This window comes from Orycteropus afer, unplaced genomic scaffold (assembly GCF_000298275.1).
Source record: "Orycteropus afer afer isolate SDZICR_OR568_19922 unplaced genomic scaffold, OryAfe1.0 scaffold00003, whole genome shotgun sequence".
In the NCBI taxonomy this organism is placed as follows: Eukaryota; Metazoa; Chordata; class Mammalia; order Tubulidentata; family Orycteropodidae; genus Orycteropus; species Orycteropus afer.
In genome coordinates, this window is record NW_006921590.1 from 35177636 (window position 1) to 35197924 (window position 20289).

The 20289-nt window shown below is 39.7% G+C and overlaps 1 protein-coding gene across 1 annotated transcript; it reads left to right on the forward strand.

The window, feature by feature from the left end:
* Nucleotides 1-645: 645 nt before the first annotated feature.
* SLC35G2 (solute carrier family 35 member G2) lies at nucleotides 646-1884 on the forward strand. Its single transcript, XM_007937175.2, has one exon. It carries the CDS (start codon nucleotides 646-648, stop codon nucleotides 1882-1884), a length of 1239 nt encoding a protein of 412 aa, XP_007935366.1.
* The last annotated feature ends 18405 nt before the right edge of the window (nucleotides 1885-20289 follow it).

The following is a 20289-nucleotide window of genomic DNA, read 5'->3' on the forward strand; positions in this document are numbered from 1 at the left end:
AAACTGTGGTCAATGACATGAGACAAAGTATATGTGAACTGCTGTATGGAAAGTGAATTTGCTCTGTAAATCTTCACCCAAATCACAATAAAAAATAAAAATAAAAATAAATCCAACCCTATAATTTATATTATAAGGCTAATTCTGGTATTGTAGGGAACTGATTATATAAAAGACTTCAAACTTACCATTGATAATTTTTAACTTAGATAAATGGACATAATGAGATGATCTGATCCAAGTTACTAATTTTTTGTGTTTTTCTTGTTTATGGGTGGGGAGACAGATAGAAGTGAAAACACAGAACAATACCAGTTTATGAAGTAAAGATGGTAAATAGAGTTAAATGAAACAAAGAATAAGCAGTAAAGATATGATAAATAAAGTTAAATGAAACGAAGAAGAAGCAGAATGAGAAATAGGGCAGACTTAATATGGGAATGAAGAAAGACAACTCCATTGGGCTCCATACATTTCATAAAGCTATTACCAAATCATCTCTTCCTATTACTTTTTTTTTTAGATTCCTGTTACAATCTCTATTTTCTATCATTGAATTGGTGCATATAATTATAATAGATTACATTTTTTGCATTGAATTAATATGTATATTTATCTTTTTTAAAAAATAGATTATCTGAAGAAATGGATACTTCTCCTTCCAAAAAATATCCAGTTAAGAAACGGGTAAAAATACATCCTAACACAGTGATGGTGAAATATACTTCCCATTACCCCCAGCCAGGGGATGATGGATATGAAGAAATCAATGAAGATTATGGAAATTTTATGGAAGAAAATCCAAAGAAAGGCCTGCTGAGTGAAATGAAAAGAAAAGGAAGAACTTTCTTTGGAACCATGGACACCCGACCCCCGCCAAAAGAAGATCCAGTGACCAATGAGATTGGACAATTCCAGAGCTTTGCAGAAAAAAATATTTTTCAGTCTAGAAAAATGTGGATAGTGCTGTTTGGATCTGCTTTGGCTCATGGATGTGTGGCTCTCATCACTAGGCTTGTTTCTGATCGTTCTAAAGTTCCATCTCTAGAATTGATTTTTATCCGTTCTATATTGCAGGTGTTATCTGTGTTGGTTGTGTGTTACTATCAGGAGGCCCCCTTTGGACCCAGTGGATACAGATTACGACTCTTCTTTTATGGTATATGCAACGTCATCTCTATCACTTGTGCTTATACATCTTTTTCAATAGTCCCTCCCAGCAATGGGACCACTATGTGGAGAGCCACAACCACAGTCTTCAGTGCCATTTTGGCTTTTTTACTTGTAGATGAGAAAATGGCTTATGTTGACATGGCTACAGTTGTTTGCAGCATCTTAGGGGTTTGTCTTGTCATGATCCCCAACATTGTTGATGAAGACAATTCTTTGTTAAATGCCTGGAAAGAAGCTTTTGGGTATACAATGACTGTGATGGCTGGACTGACCACTGCTCTTTCCATGATAGTATACAGATCTATCAGGGAGAAGATCAGCATGTGGACTGCCCTGTTTACCTTTGGCTGGACTGGGACAGTCTGGGGAGTATCTACTATGTTCGTTCTTCAAGAACCCATCATTCCATTAGATGGAGAAACCTGGAGTTATCTCATTGCTATATGTATCTGCTCTACTGCAGCATTCTTAGGAGTTTATTATGCCTTGGACAAATTCCATCCAGCTTTGGTCAGCACAGTACAGCATCTAGAGATTGTGGTGGCTATGATCTTACAACTTCTAGTGTTACACATATTTCCTAGTGTATATGATGTCTTTGGAGGAATAATCATCATGATTAGTGTTTTTGTCCTTGCTGGTTATAAACTTTATTGGAGGAATGTCAGAAGGCAGGATTACCAGGAAATACTAGATTCTCCTATTAAATGAATACCTGATTATTATCTTTTTAATGTTCAATTATTATATGTACACTGCCATTTAATGTTCACCTATAAATATCTTTTGTGTTGTAAAATTGACAGAGTGCTATGTAATATACAATATATGCAGATGAAGAAAGATTTATTCTAGTCTAATATATTCAAGTACAATATTAAATATGTGAAATGTCATGGACCTGCTGTCATTATTATTGGTAAGCTTGCTAAAAGGAGAGTGTTAACGTCCATCACTAAAAATCACAAGACTTGAAGAAATGACCTCTTTCAGATGGAACTTCTGTGATCCTAAAGTTCAAAAAGTAGAAAAATTTTCATGTCCAATATACTACAAATATTAAAAAGCCCTTCAATATTAAAAATTCTTCATTTGTGAAACATATACTATAAGGTGGAATGCTGAATTCCAAACCTTTGGTTGGGGGTAAGGGAACTTGAATGAAGGCAAGAACGAGGGAACAAAGGAAAGCTGGCTTTTTCATTGATAGTGGTGTCTTAGATTAGAACAGGAAATTGCTCTTTCCCTTGCTATGGCCACATTATGTAATCCATGGGAAATGAGGTAGGATGATGACTGGATTCTTCCTAGCCTTACGTGTTGTTGTTGTTAGGTGCTGTCAAGTAGACTCTGGCTCATAGGGACCCTGTGAACAACAGGATGGAATATGGCTGGTCCTGCGCCAGCCTCACAATCCTTGCAATACTTAAGCCCATCATTGCAACCACTGTGCCACTCCATCTTGTTGAGGGTCTTCCCTTTTTTTGCTGACCCTCTGGTTTACCAAGCATGATATCCTTCTCCAGTGAATGGTCCCTTCTGACAACATGACCAAACATGACCAAAGTAGGTGAGATGAAGTCTCGTCATTCTCATTTCCAAGAAGCATTTCAGGTGCACTTGTTCCAGGACAGATTTCTTAGTTCTTCTGGCAGTCCGTGGTACTTTCAGTATTCTTGGCCCATATCACAACTCAAAAGCACCAACCTTCTTTGGCCTTCCTTATTCATTACCCAGCTTTCACATGCGTATGAAGCTCCTGAAAATACCACGGCTTGGGTTAGGCGCACCTTAGTCTTCAAAGAGACATCTTTGCTCTTCGGCACTTTGAAGAGGTCTTCTGCAACAGATTTACCTAGTACAATACGATGTCTGATTTCCTGACTGCAGCTTCCATGGGTGTTGATTGTGGATCCAAGTGATATGTAATCTTTGACAACTTCGATCTTTTCTCCATTTATCATGATGCTGCTTATTAGTCCAGTTGTGAGGATTTTTGTTTTCTTTATGTTGAGGTGTAATCCATACTTCAGACTGTAGTCTTTAATTTTCATCAGTAATTGCTTCACATCTTCTTCACTTTCAGCACGCAAGGTTGTGTTGTTTGTATATTGCAGGTTGTATTAATGAGTCTTCCTCCAATTGTTATGCTGCATTCTTCTTCATATAGTTCAGTTTCTCAAATTATTTGCTCAGCATACAGACTAAGTGTGGTGAAAGCATACAACCCTGCCACACTCCATTTTAAACCACACAGTATCTATCCCCTTGTTCTGTTCAAACAGCAGCTTCCTGGTCTTTGTACAGGTTCCTCATGAGCACAATTAAGTGTTCTGGAATTCCCATTCTTCTCAATGTTACCTACAATTTGTTATGATCTACACAATCAAATGCTTTTGCGTGGTCAATAAAACACAATTAAACATCTTTCTGGTACTCTTTGCTTTCAGCCAAGATCCATCTGCCATCAGCAATGATATTCCTCATTCCATGACCTTTTCTGAATCCAGCTTGCATTTCTGGAAGTTCCTTGTCAATATACTGCTGCAACTGTTTTTTAATTATCTTGAGCAAAATTTTACTTGTGTGTGATATTAATGATATCGTTGATGATTTCCACATTCTGTAGGATCACCTTTCTTTGGAATGGATATAAATAGGGATTTTTTTGCAGTCAGATGGCCAAGTACCTGTCTTCCAAATTACTTGGCCTAGACAAGTAAGTGCCTCCAGCACAGCATCTGTTTCTTAAAACATCTCCATGGGTATTCTGTCAATTCCTGGAACTTTGTTTTTCCCCAATTCCTTCAGTGCAGTTTTGACTTCTTCCTTCAATATCATTGATCATAGGTCAGCTCCTGAAATAGTTGAACATTGACCAATTCTTTTTGATACAGTGACTCTGTGTGTTCTATCTTCTTTTGATGCTTCCAGCATCATTCAATATTTTGCCTGTAGAATCTTTCAGGATTGCAACTTGAGGCTTGAATTTGTTCTTGTTTTTTCAGCTTGAGAAATGCTGAGTGTGTTCTTCCCTTTTGGTTTCCTAACTCCAGGTCTTTTTCACATTCCATTATAGTAATTTGTGTTCTCAAACTGCTCTCTGAAATCTTCTGTTCAGCTCTTTTATCTAGTCATTTCTTCCATTTGGTTTAGCTACTCTCTGTTCAAGAGCAAGTTTCAGAGTCTCTTCTGACATACATTTTGGTCTTTTCTTCCTTTTCTGTCTTTTAATGACCTTTTGCTTTCTTCATGGATGATGTTCTTAATGTCATCTCACAACTCATCTGGTTTTTGGTCATTGGTGTTCAGTGCTTCAAATCTATTCTTCACATGGTCTCTAAATTCAGATGGGATATAAACAAGGTCATATTTTGGCTCTAGTGGACTCGTTTTAATTTTCTTCAGCTTCAAATTGAACTTGCATATGAGCAACTGATGGTCTGTTCCACAGTCAGTTCCTGGCCTTGTTTTGACTCATGATACTGAGATTGTCCATCTCCTCTTTACACAGATGTAGTTGATCTGATTCCTATGTATTCCATCTGGTGAGATCCAAGTGTATAGCTACTGTTTATGTTGTTGAAAAAAGATATTTTCAAAGAGTAAGTTGTTAGCCTTGCAAAATTCTTATCATGCCGTCTCTGGTGTCATTTATATCACCAAGGCCATATTTTCCAACTACTGGTGATTCTTCTTTGCTTCCAAATTTCTCATTCCAATCACCAGTAATAATCAATACATCTTGTTTGCATGTTTGGTCAATTTCAGACAGCAGAAGTTGGTAAAAATCCTCAATTTCCTCATCTTGGCTTTAGTGGTTGGTGTGTAAATTTGAATAAGAGTAATATTAACTGGTCTTTCTTGTAGGTGTATGGATATTATCCTATCACCGACAGTACTGTACTTCAGGATAGATACTGAAACATTCTTTGTGACAATGAATGTGACATTCTTCCTCTCCAATTGGTCATTCTCAGCATAGTAGATCACATAGTTGTTTGATTCAAAACAGCCAAAACCAGTCCATTTCAGCTCATTAATGCCTAGGATATCAATCTTTATGTGTTCCATTTCATTTCTGACAACTCCTAATTTTCCTACATTCATACTTCGTACATTTAGTGTTCTGATTAATTAATAGATGTTTGCAGCTATTTATTCCCATATTGAGTCATGTCTCATCAGCAAATGGAGGTCCTGAAAATTTTACTCCATCCATGTCAACTCTACTTTGAGGAAACACCTCTTCCCCAGTCATATTTTGAGTACCTTCTAACCTGAGGGGCTCATCTTCCAGCAATATATCAGACATTGTTTCAGGCTACTCGTAAAGTTTTCCAGCAATATATCAGACAGTATTTCACTATTACTCATGAGGTTTTCAGTGGCCAATTTTTTTCAGAAGTGGATGGTCCCTTCCTTCTTCCTACTGTGTCTTAGTCTGGAAGCTCCACTGAAAGGTGACCCTGCTGGTATTTGAAATACCAGTGGCATAGCCTCCAGCCTCACAGCAATGAGAACGCCACCATAGTAGACAAACTGACAGACAAGTGGTGGTGACCTTACCTAGTCTAGGCCATTTTATACTCGATGGCTGGGGTATGGGTTACTTCTCCTCAGATATACAGATCTATTCCAAAACTGCTTGTTTATGATTTTGTGGCCAGTACATGTGTGAGCTACATAGTTAAGGTGCTCCTTAACCCTGGAAAAGATATTAGCAGTAATCAGAGTATAGCTGGAAATTAATGACATGATGTCCTTAGATTCTTTTCAAAAACCAAACTCACTGCCATTGAGTTGATTCCAACTCATAGTGACCCCCAGAGGGTTTCCAAGGCTGTAAATCTTTATGGAAGCAGACTGCCTTATCTTTCTTCTGCAGAGTGGCTGGTAGTTCAAACTACTGACATTTTGGTTAGCAGTCAAATGCCTTAAGCACTACACCACCAAGCTCCTTTCTTTTCAAAAGAGCCTATAGATAAAGGGCCCTGAACAAGATGGACTGACACAGTAGCTGCAGCGATGAGCTCAGGTGTAGTAGGAATCATGAAGCTGACAGAGAACTGGGAAGTGTTTCCTTTTGTTGTACATAAGGTCGCTATGAGTTGGAGATGACTTGACGGCACATGACAACAACATAAATAAATAAATAAAGTGGTAAATCTGAACCATTCTTATTAATTTAGCATAAACAAATGTTTGTAGGTACTGACTATTAAGCTACTGTTTTTCAGTTCCCAATTCATCATTATATACTTTCCTCTGTGAAGTAAATGGCTTATACTCTGCAAACAATTTTCCTATGCCAGTTAGTGTTCCAGCAATAAAGGACATTAGAAGTAGACTGGAAGGCAGAAGAAAGGGAGAAGGTAATTCCTCTTTCTTGCTTGCTTGTAGTTCCTGTCATTGTTACCTCCGCAATAAGCCTTTTGTTCCAGCAGCGACTGGCTCCAGCCTTGAGCTTCCTTTGACACCCTCCCCAACCAAACCAGCCTCATCCATGTTGTTGTTGTTGTTATGTGCCATCGAGTCAGAACCAACTCATAGCGACTCCTCCTTGGGTTTTCAAGGCAGTATCACTACAGAAGTAGATTGCCCCATCTTCCTTCCGAGGAGTGGCTGGTGGGTTTGAACCGCCAGCCTTCTGGTTGCCTTTCCTAAGTAGCAGGACTAGGTGGACAACATCACTTTCTCAGGAGTCTGAGTGCCAGCTCTGCAGGGTCATTCCTCTGAGCTTCAAAAACCAAAAAACCAAACTCACAGCCTTGAATCAATAGCAACCCCTCCATGGGTTTCCAAGGCAGTATCTCTACAGAAGTAACATTGCCCAATCTTCCTTCCGAGGAGTGGTTGGTGGGTTTGAACTGCCAGCCTTCTGGTTAGCAGTCAAATGCCTTAGGCACTACACCACCAGAGCTCCCTCTGAGCTTCTGAGACCTGATAAACCAACCTCTTCCCCTTTTTCACTAGCTGTTGGAGTGGTAGTTGCTCTGTGCAGTTATCACCTCTGAACTACCTCTGTTCCCTTTTTGCTTTTTCAGTCCATCAACACCCAATACTAAATTCTCTCTGGTGTAATATGTTGTGATTTCAGTTTTCCTGATTGATATGCTTTGGGAAAATGTCAACATTCAAAATTTTCAGGGATTACTAGACATTAACTTTCAACAGAAATTATCCAAACTGAAGCACAGAAAGAAAAAATTGAAAAACAAAACAACAGAGCTTGTTTGACCTGTACTAAATAAATACTAAGAAGTCTAGCATAAATGTAACTGTAGCCTCAGAAAAATGAGAAAGAATGCAGCAGAAAAACATTTTTTGAAGAAATAGTGACCAGTATTTACCAAATTTGATTTAAAAAAAAAAAAGCAACCCACAGATCCAGGGAACTCAGTGAACACCAAGGAGGATAAAGACAATGATACCTAGAAACATCATAGTTTGACTGCTGGTAAACAAAGATATAGAAATATATCCTAAGAGCAGCCAGAGAAAAAGACATATGAGGCACAAGGAAACAATTATAAAATTGCAGGTAACTTCACATCAGAAACAATGGAGGCCAGAAAACAATAAAAGGACAAAGTACTTTCTTTAAACTGCTGAAAGAAAACCCTTTGTTGGTTTCTCATTGCCTATATTCTACCAGAGCTCCTGCCTTTAAATTGTTGCACAAGATTTTCCATGACCTAACGCTTACTTTCCTAGTCACTCTCTGCTGCAGTAATAATCTATTGTTGTTTAATGGCTTTTTCTCATGCAGGTTCCTCTACCTGGAAAGCCCTTCTCATTTGCCTAGTTAATTGATGGACTAGCCTGACCATCAACTTCCTTCCCCTTCTGGCTTAATGTCCTTCTGTACATATCCATTGTTGTATTTACTATAATAATAAATACCAGTTTATTATGAAACTGGGTTAAGCTCCTTTAAGGTAGAGACTGATTTTTAGATTTCTAGTACCTGTTGTATTGCCTATTCCTGAGTGGACTCTCAATAAATCATTGAATGAATTCCCATAAAAGCCTAACAGTACTTAATCCAGAAATTAAATTTAGTTACCAGGGTCCATTGACTAATTTTGATACTTTACAATTGAACCTGTGGTTAATTAGTTACTCTTGATAATTGTTGTTGTTGTTGTTGTTATGTGCCGTCGAGTGGGCCCCGACTCATAGCGACCCCTCCTTGGGTTTCCGAGGCAGTATCACTACGGAAGTAGGATTGCCCAACCTTACTTCCGAGGAGTGGCTGGTGGGTTTGAACCGCCAGCCTTCTGGTTAGCAGTTGAGTGCTTTAGCCACTATGCTACCAGAGCAATAGTTAGGGCTTTTTTGTTGTAAATATTCCTGCCTGACAGTGATGTTAAACCACATTACTCTCTATAGTCATTTCTAAGCACAAACTATCAATACTATCCTGGGAAAGGCATTGAGACACGGAAGTTCATTTTTCCATTTGTTGTCTCCCCAAATCCTTTTGAAATTAATAACATGAGTTGCCTACATGTTTGTTTGTTTGTTTTCCTAGATAGGTTAGCTATCCAAATCCCAAGTCTCACCTTCAGCCCACAGATCATTGGTCTTGACCGAAATTTTGTTGCCTGATTCTGGCTAGCCCCTGGTCCACCTTAGCACTGATCAGCAAGGATGATTTCTCTTTTTGGTTTGAATTCTGCTGAAAGAAAGAAAGAAGTAGTGTATGTTTATGTTTGGAAGTTGCAGAGACTTCCAAACGTGTATAAAAGGAAATCTCTGGGACAATTTCCACTCTATGAGAATATGGACTTCTTTTCTTTTAAGTATGCCACAATGGAATTTCATACATAATTTTCTATCTATCTACCTTCACTCTGTGCTTTCTTCTTTCATTGATATTTCCTTATTTTTCTTTTTCAACCCCTCTTTTTCCATATATATTTTGAGAGTTCCCCCCCATCCCCACCCCTTTGCAGTTTCTGGAAAGAATGGGTGATAAAGGAGATTAAAGAAGAAAAATTAAAAGGAAAAAATATGTTCACAAGAAACTGAAATCCTTTTGTGAAAACGCAGATTTAAACTCTTTCTTCCTTGCAGTTCCTTTTTATATTGCTTAAATAGGTGGTATAGAGCAGAAGTTGAGAGATCTGGATCAAAATTTTGTGAAGAAGTCACTGACCCATTCAAAATACTGATTCCCTTACAAAGTAAAATCTAATTTTATGATTTCAATGTATTTTTTTCTGGTATTATCTTCCCCACTTCAGGTAGTGGTATAAGCTATTTGAAGACAAGGACTATATTCTACCTTATTATTTATATGCACACCCCTTTCCCCATCACATGTTAAATATGTAACTAGAATTGAGCTGAGTCAGGTCTAAGGGTTCATAGTGTGATTATGGACAAATCATTTCTCCGGCTGCAAAAATGAATATAATCATCTCAACATACAAACTTCATAAAATGTATCAATAAGAAAGCCATGATAAAATATGCAAAGTCTTAGAATCAATCAAAAATTCATTTGTATTCTTCCCTTTGGATGCTAATAAAAGGATGTGGACATAGAACAGCTGTTGCTAGTTTCGTGGTTGCCCCAGCCAACTTGAGGCTATATAGGGGTCACAGGTGATTTGTGCTTGACCTTTGATCCTACATTTAATAACGCTCAAATGAATCATTTTGAAATTGAGTAGTTAAATGCAGATAACTACTGTGGACTTCAGGATTAACAGTCAAGGCCAAAATTAAAGGAACCTTGAGAAGTATTAATGCCTTAAACAAATATGTACTGTCCATTGCCTAAGGCTTTGACTGCTAACCAGAAGGCTGGTGGGTCAAACCCACCAGCCACTTCTGGGAAGGAAGTTTGGGCAGTCTACTTCCGTAGAGATACTGCCTAGGAAACCCAAGGAGGGGTCGCTGTGAGTCGGGTCTGACTTGACGGCACATAACAACAACAAGCTATCACATGCTAGGCAGTGAGGTAAACTGGAACAAACACTGACATGGTTCCTGACCTAATGGAGTTTACAATCTAGGTAGGGATACAAATAAACTATTCCAACAGTTCTAAAGGGGAAGTAACCTGTGTTCAGAGAAAAGTACCTAGCCCAGTAGATGTCCTCTAGGAGAGACACCTAAACTAAGTTAGGAAAAGCAGGCTGGTTATGGAGGGTTGAAGCAGCGTCCTGTGGGAGAACCAATTTACTGACGACCAAGGAGCTTTGGCCGCTGGCTCAAAGGGCCGCTGGCCCTCAGTAGGTCGGCTGCAGACGACTGGAAGCTGCTTACACACCAGGGCGTTTCGAAGGCCCATAGACCCGGTTTATGGCTCAAATGTAAGCATGTGGCTTACATTTTTCTCCAAGGTCCCCATTTCCTGGCCTGTTTTTCTTTGTCGCTCTTCGTCCTTCAGAACCTTCAGCTGGCAAGAACCTCCTCAGCTACAGAATCCAAGTGGAAATTCCCAGAGATGTTGGATCTGAACTCAGGAAGCCATAATATTTGCTGTGGGGTGGCTTCGGCAGCACTGATGAGGAAGACTCAAAGTAATGATCACAGAAGCTCCGAGTGCCAAAGCGAAAAACGTCAAGCACAAAGCTTCAAACGCCGAGTTCTCTTTGTGGCGCTCAGCTCCTAGCTCATTCCACTCCCAGCACAGCGGTTGATTGACATGTAGGTTTACCCAATCCCAGCACCGTACAGACCGCTGCCGAGCGAGGAGCGGGAGGGAATGGGTAACTGAGCCTATCAGGTTGTGTCAGGTGGGGGTTTCCTACCCGCGCGGACCCGCCCATGGTCTCGAGGCCAGTCAGCGAGGCTGCTGTGCCCGCCCGCCCTCCCGCCGGCTGGCCGCGCGCGCCCCGCCCCCGTCCCGCCCCTCTCCCGAGAGCTACGCGGCGGAGGAGCGCAGGCCTCGTGCGGTAACGGCCATCGCGGCGACCGCGGTGTCGTCCCGGTGCCATCCTCAGGTGAGCTGGAGCCGCCCGGGCTCGGCTGAGGGAAGGTGAGGCGGCCTTGTCAGCAGGTAGACACACAAACAGACAGTATTTCCTTCCCCTGTGGGTCTACCTATCTTGTTACTCGCTGCGTCGCTTCCTCTTCACCGGCTAAGTTGGCCCCGGGGGCGCCGTCTGCCGGCCCAGAGCGGAGCCGAGTCAGAGGGTGCGGGGAGACTGCTAGGCCCGGCCTGGGCGTTTGCACCGCGGCTCTACGAGACCCTCCAGCTGCTTTCCCGGGCGGCGCGGCTTCGCTGCCTGCCCGTAGGGCGTCGCGCCGGTTGTAGCGCCTTGGCCGGCTGCTCGTGCAAGGCTGGGAGGTCGGATGTGCGACGCTCTTGCTGTCCTATTTTCCTTCTAAAAAAAAGTCCTTTTGCCTGTTGTATGCGTAACCCGAGGCCGAGCAGGTAGAGACAAGGTGGAGAAGGGAAGGGGGACTCATTTCCAGCCCTAGAGGAGGGCAGGGAGCCGTGTCCTGGGCTGAGGGTGGACATCTGGACGCGCTCTCTGCCCCTCCCCTCCCCCATCCGTTTTCCTTGTTTTCGGGAAATCTGGATATTAAAACATTGGAGCTTTCTTAAATTTTGTATGCGGTTGTTTGGGCTGTAAGCTCTAGACGTAAATTGATAGGTTGGTTTTGTAGCCTTTCATAATGTGTTTCCATCAAAGTTGCATTCCCTGTTAGAAGCTCTGGAAGCTGGGTTTTGTTTGGAAGCTGAGCACTATAATGTTCTAGGCGTCCAATTAAAGTCCAGCCGAAGTCACCTTAAAACAAGTCATTCTACCCGTTAGTTTAGGTAATTAGCCATAGGAGTTAGGAAAGAATGAAATAAGTTTGAGAATTTTCTAACCTCCTCTTGGGTGGGGAGAAAAGCAGCTCAGGGTCTAATCAAAACGGTAAGTGCTGAAGAGAATCATTTTTTTTAAAACTTATGTGGGTAGATTATGAAAAACCAGCCATTAATGATTTATTAGACACCTGAAAAGCACTATGTTTAAAATCACAATTTAAATGGAGAAATAATCCAGGAAGGTATTATTATTTTAATGGTAGACACTTTTTAAATAGGTATCCGTTCATAACTTGATGATAACTCAATAAATACACTATTGATTAATAGTAGTTTCTTTCCATCTTGACCACAAACTCTGGGATTTTCGTCTTTGGGAAAATTGTGATCTGTAGGAATTGCCTAGAATGTCTATAAAGACACATTGTGGAGAGCGTTTAGCTCTTATTCGTGCTAGTTCATGTATTTAAAATGGTTTCGTTTATTTCTCTGCATCACCTTTTAATCCAGGTCTTCACAGTATTTTGCGGTCCATGTAAAACCTGAAGCATACATGGAATGTTATGTTCTGCGTTGAATGACACTTTATGCCTCTAGGTTTCTTGTTTTTTTTACTTTGGACCTTTGAGAACTTTTCTGCCAAAGCTCAAGGTGGATTTGAAATGATTATTGTTATAAATCACTTGTTAGGAAGAGTTAGCATTTAACAAGTTCTTTATGATACTGTTTTAGGAGGACGACTGATAGGGCCAAAAACACATATTTAAAGATTATACAGGTAAAGTAACAATTCTGTCTGCATGTTCTACACTTAAAGTTAACTCTATCAAAGGTAGAACATAATTGTCTCTTCAAAACTAAGTCCTATCCTGATAAGTTCTTTTGGTGACATTGGCATGCTTCCACTTATAACCAAACCAGACTCATAGTGACCCCCATTGGGTGTCCTTGTAGCAGCTGGTGGGTTGAAACCACTGATCTTTTGGTTATCAGCCAAATGCCTTAACCACTATACCATCAGAATTCCGTAGGCTTACATAACAACAACAACAACAACACTTTCCCAGACAAAAATCTTGGTTTCATGCTGACTTCCTCTATCCACTTAATTCAGCAGTGGCCAATTTTTGTCTTTGTTTTTGTTTTTGAAATTTCAGGTATCTTTTCCTTTCTGTTCCGACTCTCTCAATTTTTATCTCATCTAGTCACTAGCTTTTCATTGGATTTATTGCCTTTTTTTCCTACTCAGTTTGTGTGGCCTGCTGCCTTAAATCTTTTTTTTTTCTTTTTAAAAAGAAAAAAAGATGCTTTGACCACATCCCTCGCTGCTCAGAAATCAGCTATAGCTCCTTGTTACCTACCTTGCGAACTCTTGACCTTGTGACAATCTGGTTAAAACCTATTTTTTTAATGAGCTTTTTATGGGAGCTGGTGGTGTAGTGCCTAAGGCATGTGACTGCTAACCATGAGGCTGGTGGTTCAAACCCACCCTTCTCCAAAAGAAGATTGGGCAAACCACTTCCGTAGTAATACTGCCTCGGAAACTAAAAGAAGGGTCTCTGTGAGTTGGATCCAACTCGATGACAGTGAGTTTAGTTTTGCCCACCCTAACTAAACCAATCTCCCTGATTTTGTGCTTCTCTACCACCATACATCTCTTGAGACTTTAAATGTCTATACATAGCCTGTGTATTCTTTAAAAATTTTTTTCCCCTAAATTATTAAAGTAACAAGTAATATTTAGGTTCCATATTTGGTCTTTCATTGCAGCATTCCAGGCCTTTTACACCCTATGATATTGCTTTCCTTGAACCCACAACCCGTGTTGTATCATTCTCTTGATTTTTAATGTTATGTGGACTCACAGTATCATAGAACATTATTGCTAGAAGGGATTTAGAGGATGTTGGAATCCAGTTTTCTGTTTTATAGATAAGGAAACTGAAGTCGTTACACAATAACTTACACAAAAATTCACACAGCTAGTGATGGTGGCTGAGCTGAGACTTAAACCTTGGCATCCTAACTCAGGTTTTGTGTACTTTTTATAAAGTCGTCTTACTTCTCATCTCCCATGTCATTTTGTATTATTTGCCTTACATTACTTTACACTTTGCACATTTATGACTTACAGATTCAAAACTTGAGCATAGGGGTGCCTTTGTGGCTTGAATTGTTTAAATCATTTAACCAGTGGTATAAAGACTTTATAATAGTCTTTTTCTGTGCTTGGTTGGCATACTAGTGTTGTTGTTATGTGCCGTCGAGTCAGACCCGACTCATAGAGACCCCTCCTTGGGTTTCCGAGGCAGTATCACCATGGAAGTAGATTGCCCCATCTTACTTCCGAGGAGTGGCTGGTGGGTTTGAACCACCAGCCTTCTGGTTAGCAGTCAAGTGCCTTAGCCACTATGCTGCCAGAGCTCTGCATACTAGTAGTATCATTAAAAATATTGTCTGTCCACTCTGACACCTGAGTCCTTTGGACTCATTAGAAAGTGAATCCCTTAGAAGTTAGCTGCTGGCATTTAGTTTGTTAGAAGCTTTTGATAAAGAGAATGACCCTTTGAAGGCCTTGAAAAATAGGTGTGAAGAATGTAATGATGGAACTGGGAAGGCTTAGCATATAACTAAAAGTACAGTCTTAGCCAAATGTTTTTCTCCTTTTGTGTTAGAATAGTGACACTATACGCATTTAACTACTTTTTGTCATCTTTTTCATCTTCAAGAACCAGCAGATCTGATTATTGAGCAGAACATTCTGGAAACCATCTGTACCATTTTGGGGAGTTGCAGAGCTTTTCTATAATTTGTTGCTCACATTTTTTCTCTTACCTCTAAAGCGTCTGGTAGTAGAAGTAGGATAGGGTTGCCTTGGTATTTTTCTTACATGTATGTAGCAAGAGTTGAATGATGGAAGACAGCACAGAAAGATACCAGGTAAAATTGCTGTGGAGGAAATGCTTATTCTAAACCAGATTAGAGGCTGTTTTACATTTACTTTTTGAAAATGCAGGATGGTTTGTAATAGTTTGTTTTTATTTACTTAATTAAAATTGTCATCTAAAATAAACTGTTGAAACATTGATTCTCTTATTCCTTATTCCTGAAATTTGTGCTTAAGGTTTTTTGGATTGGATGTAAGTATGGTGTGACTGATTTCTGTTTTTGTTCAAGCAGATTGATTGAATAAAGCAAGCAGTGAGAATGTGTTTCTTTAAAGATAAAATTTCCAAGAATGGATGCATCTAAAGACTTTAGTTATTGTTCAAGAATCAGCCTTCCTAAATTTTCAGCACTTATTTCCAAATCATGTTACTGTGTAGATCAACTCAATTAGTGGATACAGCAAATAGTTTAATATACTGCAGCTATATTGCAGATAAGTTTTATTAATTTAAGAAGGCATTGGAAAATTTCTCTTGGAACTGGTTGATCACTTCCAAGGAGTGTCTGGGTCCCAGGCCTTTACTAATACACTCTTAGTCATTGATCAGGGCCTTCTTGCATATGTATGAATGATTGTATCATGCCCGCCTTCCTTCTGAAATTAAACCTAGATGTGGTCTTTGAGGACTTCACATTTGTGCAGAAAGGCACCTCAGTTGCTGCCAAATTCCAAGAGTAATTTTCAGGAAATCACAGACAAAGGCCAAACCAAATTCTTGAATTTGGTTAATCTTGAATAATAACATTTTTTATTTTTAGAAACATTTAGGATATTTATTGTACAACTTCTCACCCTCACCCCTCATAATTCTGCTGCCCTAAGAAATCAATTACTTGCATTTTTCTGTTCCTTTTCTTGTCTGTGATCTTAAAACAGTCTCTAAAGCTTTGCATGATTTGGCTTTTACCTGCTTGTCACTTTTCTCTTTCCTTTATGCTCTATCAGAGAGATTGCCCTTTGGGTTCCTTTTTTTTTTTTGCCTGGGAGCCTCTTCCCTCTGGGTGTATGACTCCCTTAGGTTAGTTAGTATTACATTTGTCTATAACAGAAAAAAACCAGAATAATTTGTTTCAAATGAGAAATTCAGGATTGGCATGATACTCACTTATTAAATGTTACTCTCTCCCTCCCTTCCCTTCTTCCTTCTTTGCTGCTATTATAAATAACCCTGAAATGAAGATCTTTGTCTATAAAGCTTAAATTTAAAAAATTATTTTTCCCTTCTGATGCATTCCTATCGTGAGATCTAATTGAAAGTATCATTCCTTTTTTTTTTTTAAATTGTTTACAGAGGTATCCCTAAAGCTTTTTTATTGCAAAGTGCACAAATTTTAATGTGTGTGTAGCTTTGTGAATTTTTACATGGTACTAGTAAAAAAAATAAATAAATAAAACCCTTATTGCTGTTGAGTCTTTTTATACTCATGGTTATCCACGTGTGGCAGAGGAGAACTGTGCTCCATGGGGTTTGCAATGGCTGATTTTTTGGGAAGTAGATTACCAGGCCTTTTTTCCAAGGTGCCTCTGGGTGGACCTCCAGCCTTTCAGGTATTCTGTTGCACCACCTAGGGATTGCCTTTACATTGGTAGACATTCATCACACAGATCAAGATAACATTTCCAAAAAGGCACTGTTCTCTCCCTTGCCTGTCAGTACCTTTTATCTCTGCACCAAAGATAACTACTATTCTGATCTCCATCACTATAGATAGGAGCTCTGGTGGTATAGTGGTTAAAGCATTTGGCTGCTAACCACAGATGGGCAATTCAAAGCCATTAGCTGCTCTGAGGGAAGAAGGTGAGGCAGCCTGTAAAGATTTACAGCCTTGGAAACCCTATAAGGGACAGTTGTACTCTGTCCTATAAAGTTGCTATGAGTTGGAATTGACTCAATGGCAGTTGGTATTGCTGTAGATTAGTTTTGCCCATTCTTGAACTTAACATAAATGGAATCATACAGTTTGTATAATTTTGTGAACAGCTGCTTTCGTTTGTGAGATTAATCCATGATATTTGGTGCAGCAGTAATTGGTTCTTTTTCACTGCTCGTAGTATACCATTTGATGAATATTCTACATTTTTTATTTTTTTAATTCACCATTGATGGACATTTAGTTTGTTTATGGTTTTTGGCTGTTGTGAATAAAGCTGCTGTTAACATTCCTGTAAAACTTTGTTAGTGGGCATACATACTCATTTCTTACGATAACATATACCTGCAAATAGAATTAAAATGTTAGTGTATATCAGTTTTCAAAGGTGTTGGAATCTGCCTTCTATGGCTGGTACATAGTTTTTCTGGGATTTCACCCTGTACCATAAAATTGGTGGTGCCTTTTGCCTTCCTTCTGTATTAAGTCCTGTTTCCTATAATCATGTAGGTTTTTTTCTCCGTCCTGGTTAATCTCTTCCTTTTGAAGGGGAATATATTCTTCAGTAGTTTCCTGTGAAAGGTTAAGATCTTGCATTTATGGAAAACTTTTTTTTTTTTTTTTTGCTTTCCCACTTGGTTTGGTTAGAAATAATAATTGAATTCTTGGTTGGAAATAATTTCTTTCAGAATTTTGAAGGCGTTGCCTCATTGTTTTCTAGCTTGTGATTCTTTCAATAATTCTGAAGACATGATTTCAGGTCCTACGTATAATATATTTTTCCTTTTCTGCATGTTTTTATTTCCTGTATTCTGAAATTTCAGAACGTGACTTGCTGTGCATCTATTTTGCACGTCTTTTCCTGGATAAAAAATGTTCATCAGTTCTGGGAAATATTACTGAATTATTTCATTGATGATTTCTTGTGCTTTCCTTCCTCCTTCCCACGCTCCCTTCCCTTCCCTTCCTTCCTCCCTCCCTTCCCCTTCCCCTCCCCTCCCCTCCCTCCTCTCCCCTCCCCTGTAGGACTTTCTGCTTTTCCATCTACTTTTTTTTTTTTTTTGCTAGGGATCTCTGGTAGTGGTGTAGTTAAGGCATCTGGCTGCTAACCAAAAGTTTTGGTGGTTCCCATCCACTAGCCATTCCATGGTGGTCTGTTTTGATAAAGATTTATAGCCTTGGAAACTCAATGGGGGTTGCTGTAAGTTGGAATCGATTTATGGCAGTGAGTTTAGTTTTGGCTTTTTGCTCTATTTTATATGTAGGAGTTTTCCTTAACTTTATTTCCTAAGCTGTCTGCTAAATTTTTTCATTTTGCTGTCAAGATTTTTATTTCCCAAGAGCTTTTTTATGTTCTCTTAAAAACTTTCTTTTTATATAGTATCCTGTTCTTATTTATGGATTATCTTCTCTAATTTCTGAACATATAAATTATTAATAATTTCTCCTTGCAGAATCTGTTTCCTTTGTGTTGCTTTTTTCTCCATTTGTTTTAGACTCTAACATTTATGTTGTTACGTGCTGTCGAGTTGGACCCAACTCATAGCGACCCCTCCTTGGGTTTCTGGGGCAGTATCACTATGGAAGTAGATTGCCCCATCTTCCTTCCGAGTATATTGGAGGCTTGTTTCAGTTAGCAGTAATCCTTGGGTGACAGCTAGTACCTGATGGGATCTTAGAGACTTTGAAGATCGCTGCATGGTGGTCTAAGAGAGCAGTTGTTTTGAGAAGACACTGATGTCCACTAACCTCTTTGGTTGGGTTCCTGAGGGAAAAAGCTTAATTTGTTTGAGGGCTAAAGATTTGGCCATGAGGGTTTTTGAATTAAGGGGATGGATTCTTCCACTTTTGGTAAGCTGCTCAGACCGTTAATTATCAATTAATTAATTTGATGGTAGAATTATTTTTCTTTAACCTTTTCTAGAGAATAAACCAACAAATATTTTGTCAGTGATAGTGGGGTAGCCAGTCAGCAGTTAAGAGAGGAAATCCCTAAGGATTTAACAGCTTCTTAAACAGCTTTCACCTAGTTTTCCTTATTTAACCTCCTCTTCCAGTTCAGGAGTCCCTAGCGAATGCGCTTGGCTGCTAACGGAAAGGTCAGGTCAGAGGTGTGAGCCCACCCAAAGGTGCCTCAGAAGAAAGGTCTGGGGACTTCTGAAAACTCACCTATTGATAGCCCTGTGGAGTATGGTTGTACTTTGATTCATATGAGGGTAACCATGATTCAGTGTTAACTTCATGGGAACTGGGTTTATTGCCTTCTCTCTTGAAGCAGTACCAGCTGTTACCAGTTCTTAAATCTTTAGAGGATTCCAAGGTATAAATTGGGTTTTTCTCCTTTTTTGAGTCTGCTGAAGGAGCTCTGGTAGCACAGTGCCTAAGACATGTAACTGCAAACCAGGAGGTTGGTGGTGCAAACCCACCAGCCACTCCACAGACACAAGACTGGGCAGTCTACTTCCGTAAAGATTACCACCTCAGAAACCCAATGAGGGTGGCTCTGAGTCAGAATTGACTTGATGGCAGTGGGTTTGGTGTTTTGGTTTTGAGTCTGCTGAGTTACCATTTATCTTTTAGCTTTCAAAATCTTGTTGCTATTGTCTAATCTCCTATACATTTTGCCTTTGGAGATTAATTTCTGTTTTTTAAAAATCCCTTTATGTGTTAAATTGATTATTTTAAACCCCTCAAAAATAGATATATATGTATATGTATATATATTTGTACTATTTTGTAAGACTGAGGTGCCCAGGTGGCACAGTGGTTAAAGCACGTGGCTGCTAACTGAAAGATCAGCAGTCTAAACCCACTAGCCACACAGAAGAAAGATGTGCTTCCATAAAGATTTATAGTCTTGGAAACCTATGGGGCAGTTCTACTCTGCCCTATTAGGGTTGCTATGAGTTGGAATTGGCCCCATAGCAATAAGGTTGGGTTTTGTTTGTTTGTCTGTTTAAGCTGTGAATGGGGGCAGTGGTGGTTCAGTGGTAGAGTTCTTGCCTCTCTTGCAGGCGGACCCAGATATGACGCCCAACCAGTGTACCTCAAGCACAGTCACCATTCTTCTGTCATTGGAGGCCTGTGTATTGCTGTGACGCTGAACAGGTTTCAGTGGAGCTTCTAGACTAAGACAGACAAGGAAGAAAGGCCTGGTGATCTTTTTCCTAAAATTAGCCAATAAAAACCCTCTGGATCACCATGGGTTCATCCTATTGTTCATGGAGTTGCCGTGAGTTGAGGGACCACTAGATGGCAACTAACAACAACAAGCTAAGAATAGTTTTTACTTAAAAAAGGATATGGAATCAAAACTGTTTGTGAGCCTTAAAACCTAAAATATTTTCTATCTAGCTGTATTAGTTTCCTAGAACTATCACAACAAATTACCACAAACTAGGTCATTTAAACTAGGTCAGCCTTAGGGATCCAGGTGAGGAGAGGGAACTCAGGCACACCCAAAGCAGCAGGGCGGGAGAGCGGGAGAAAGGGGATAAAAAGCCAGGAACCCGGAC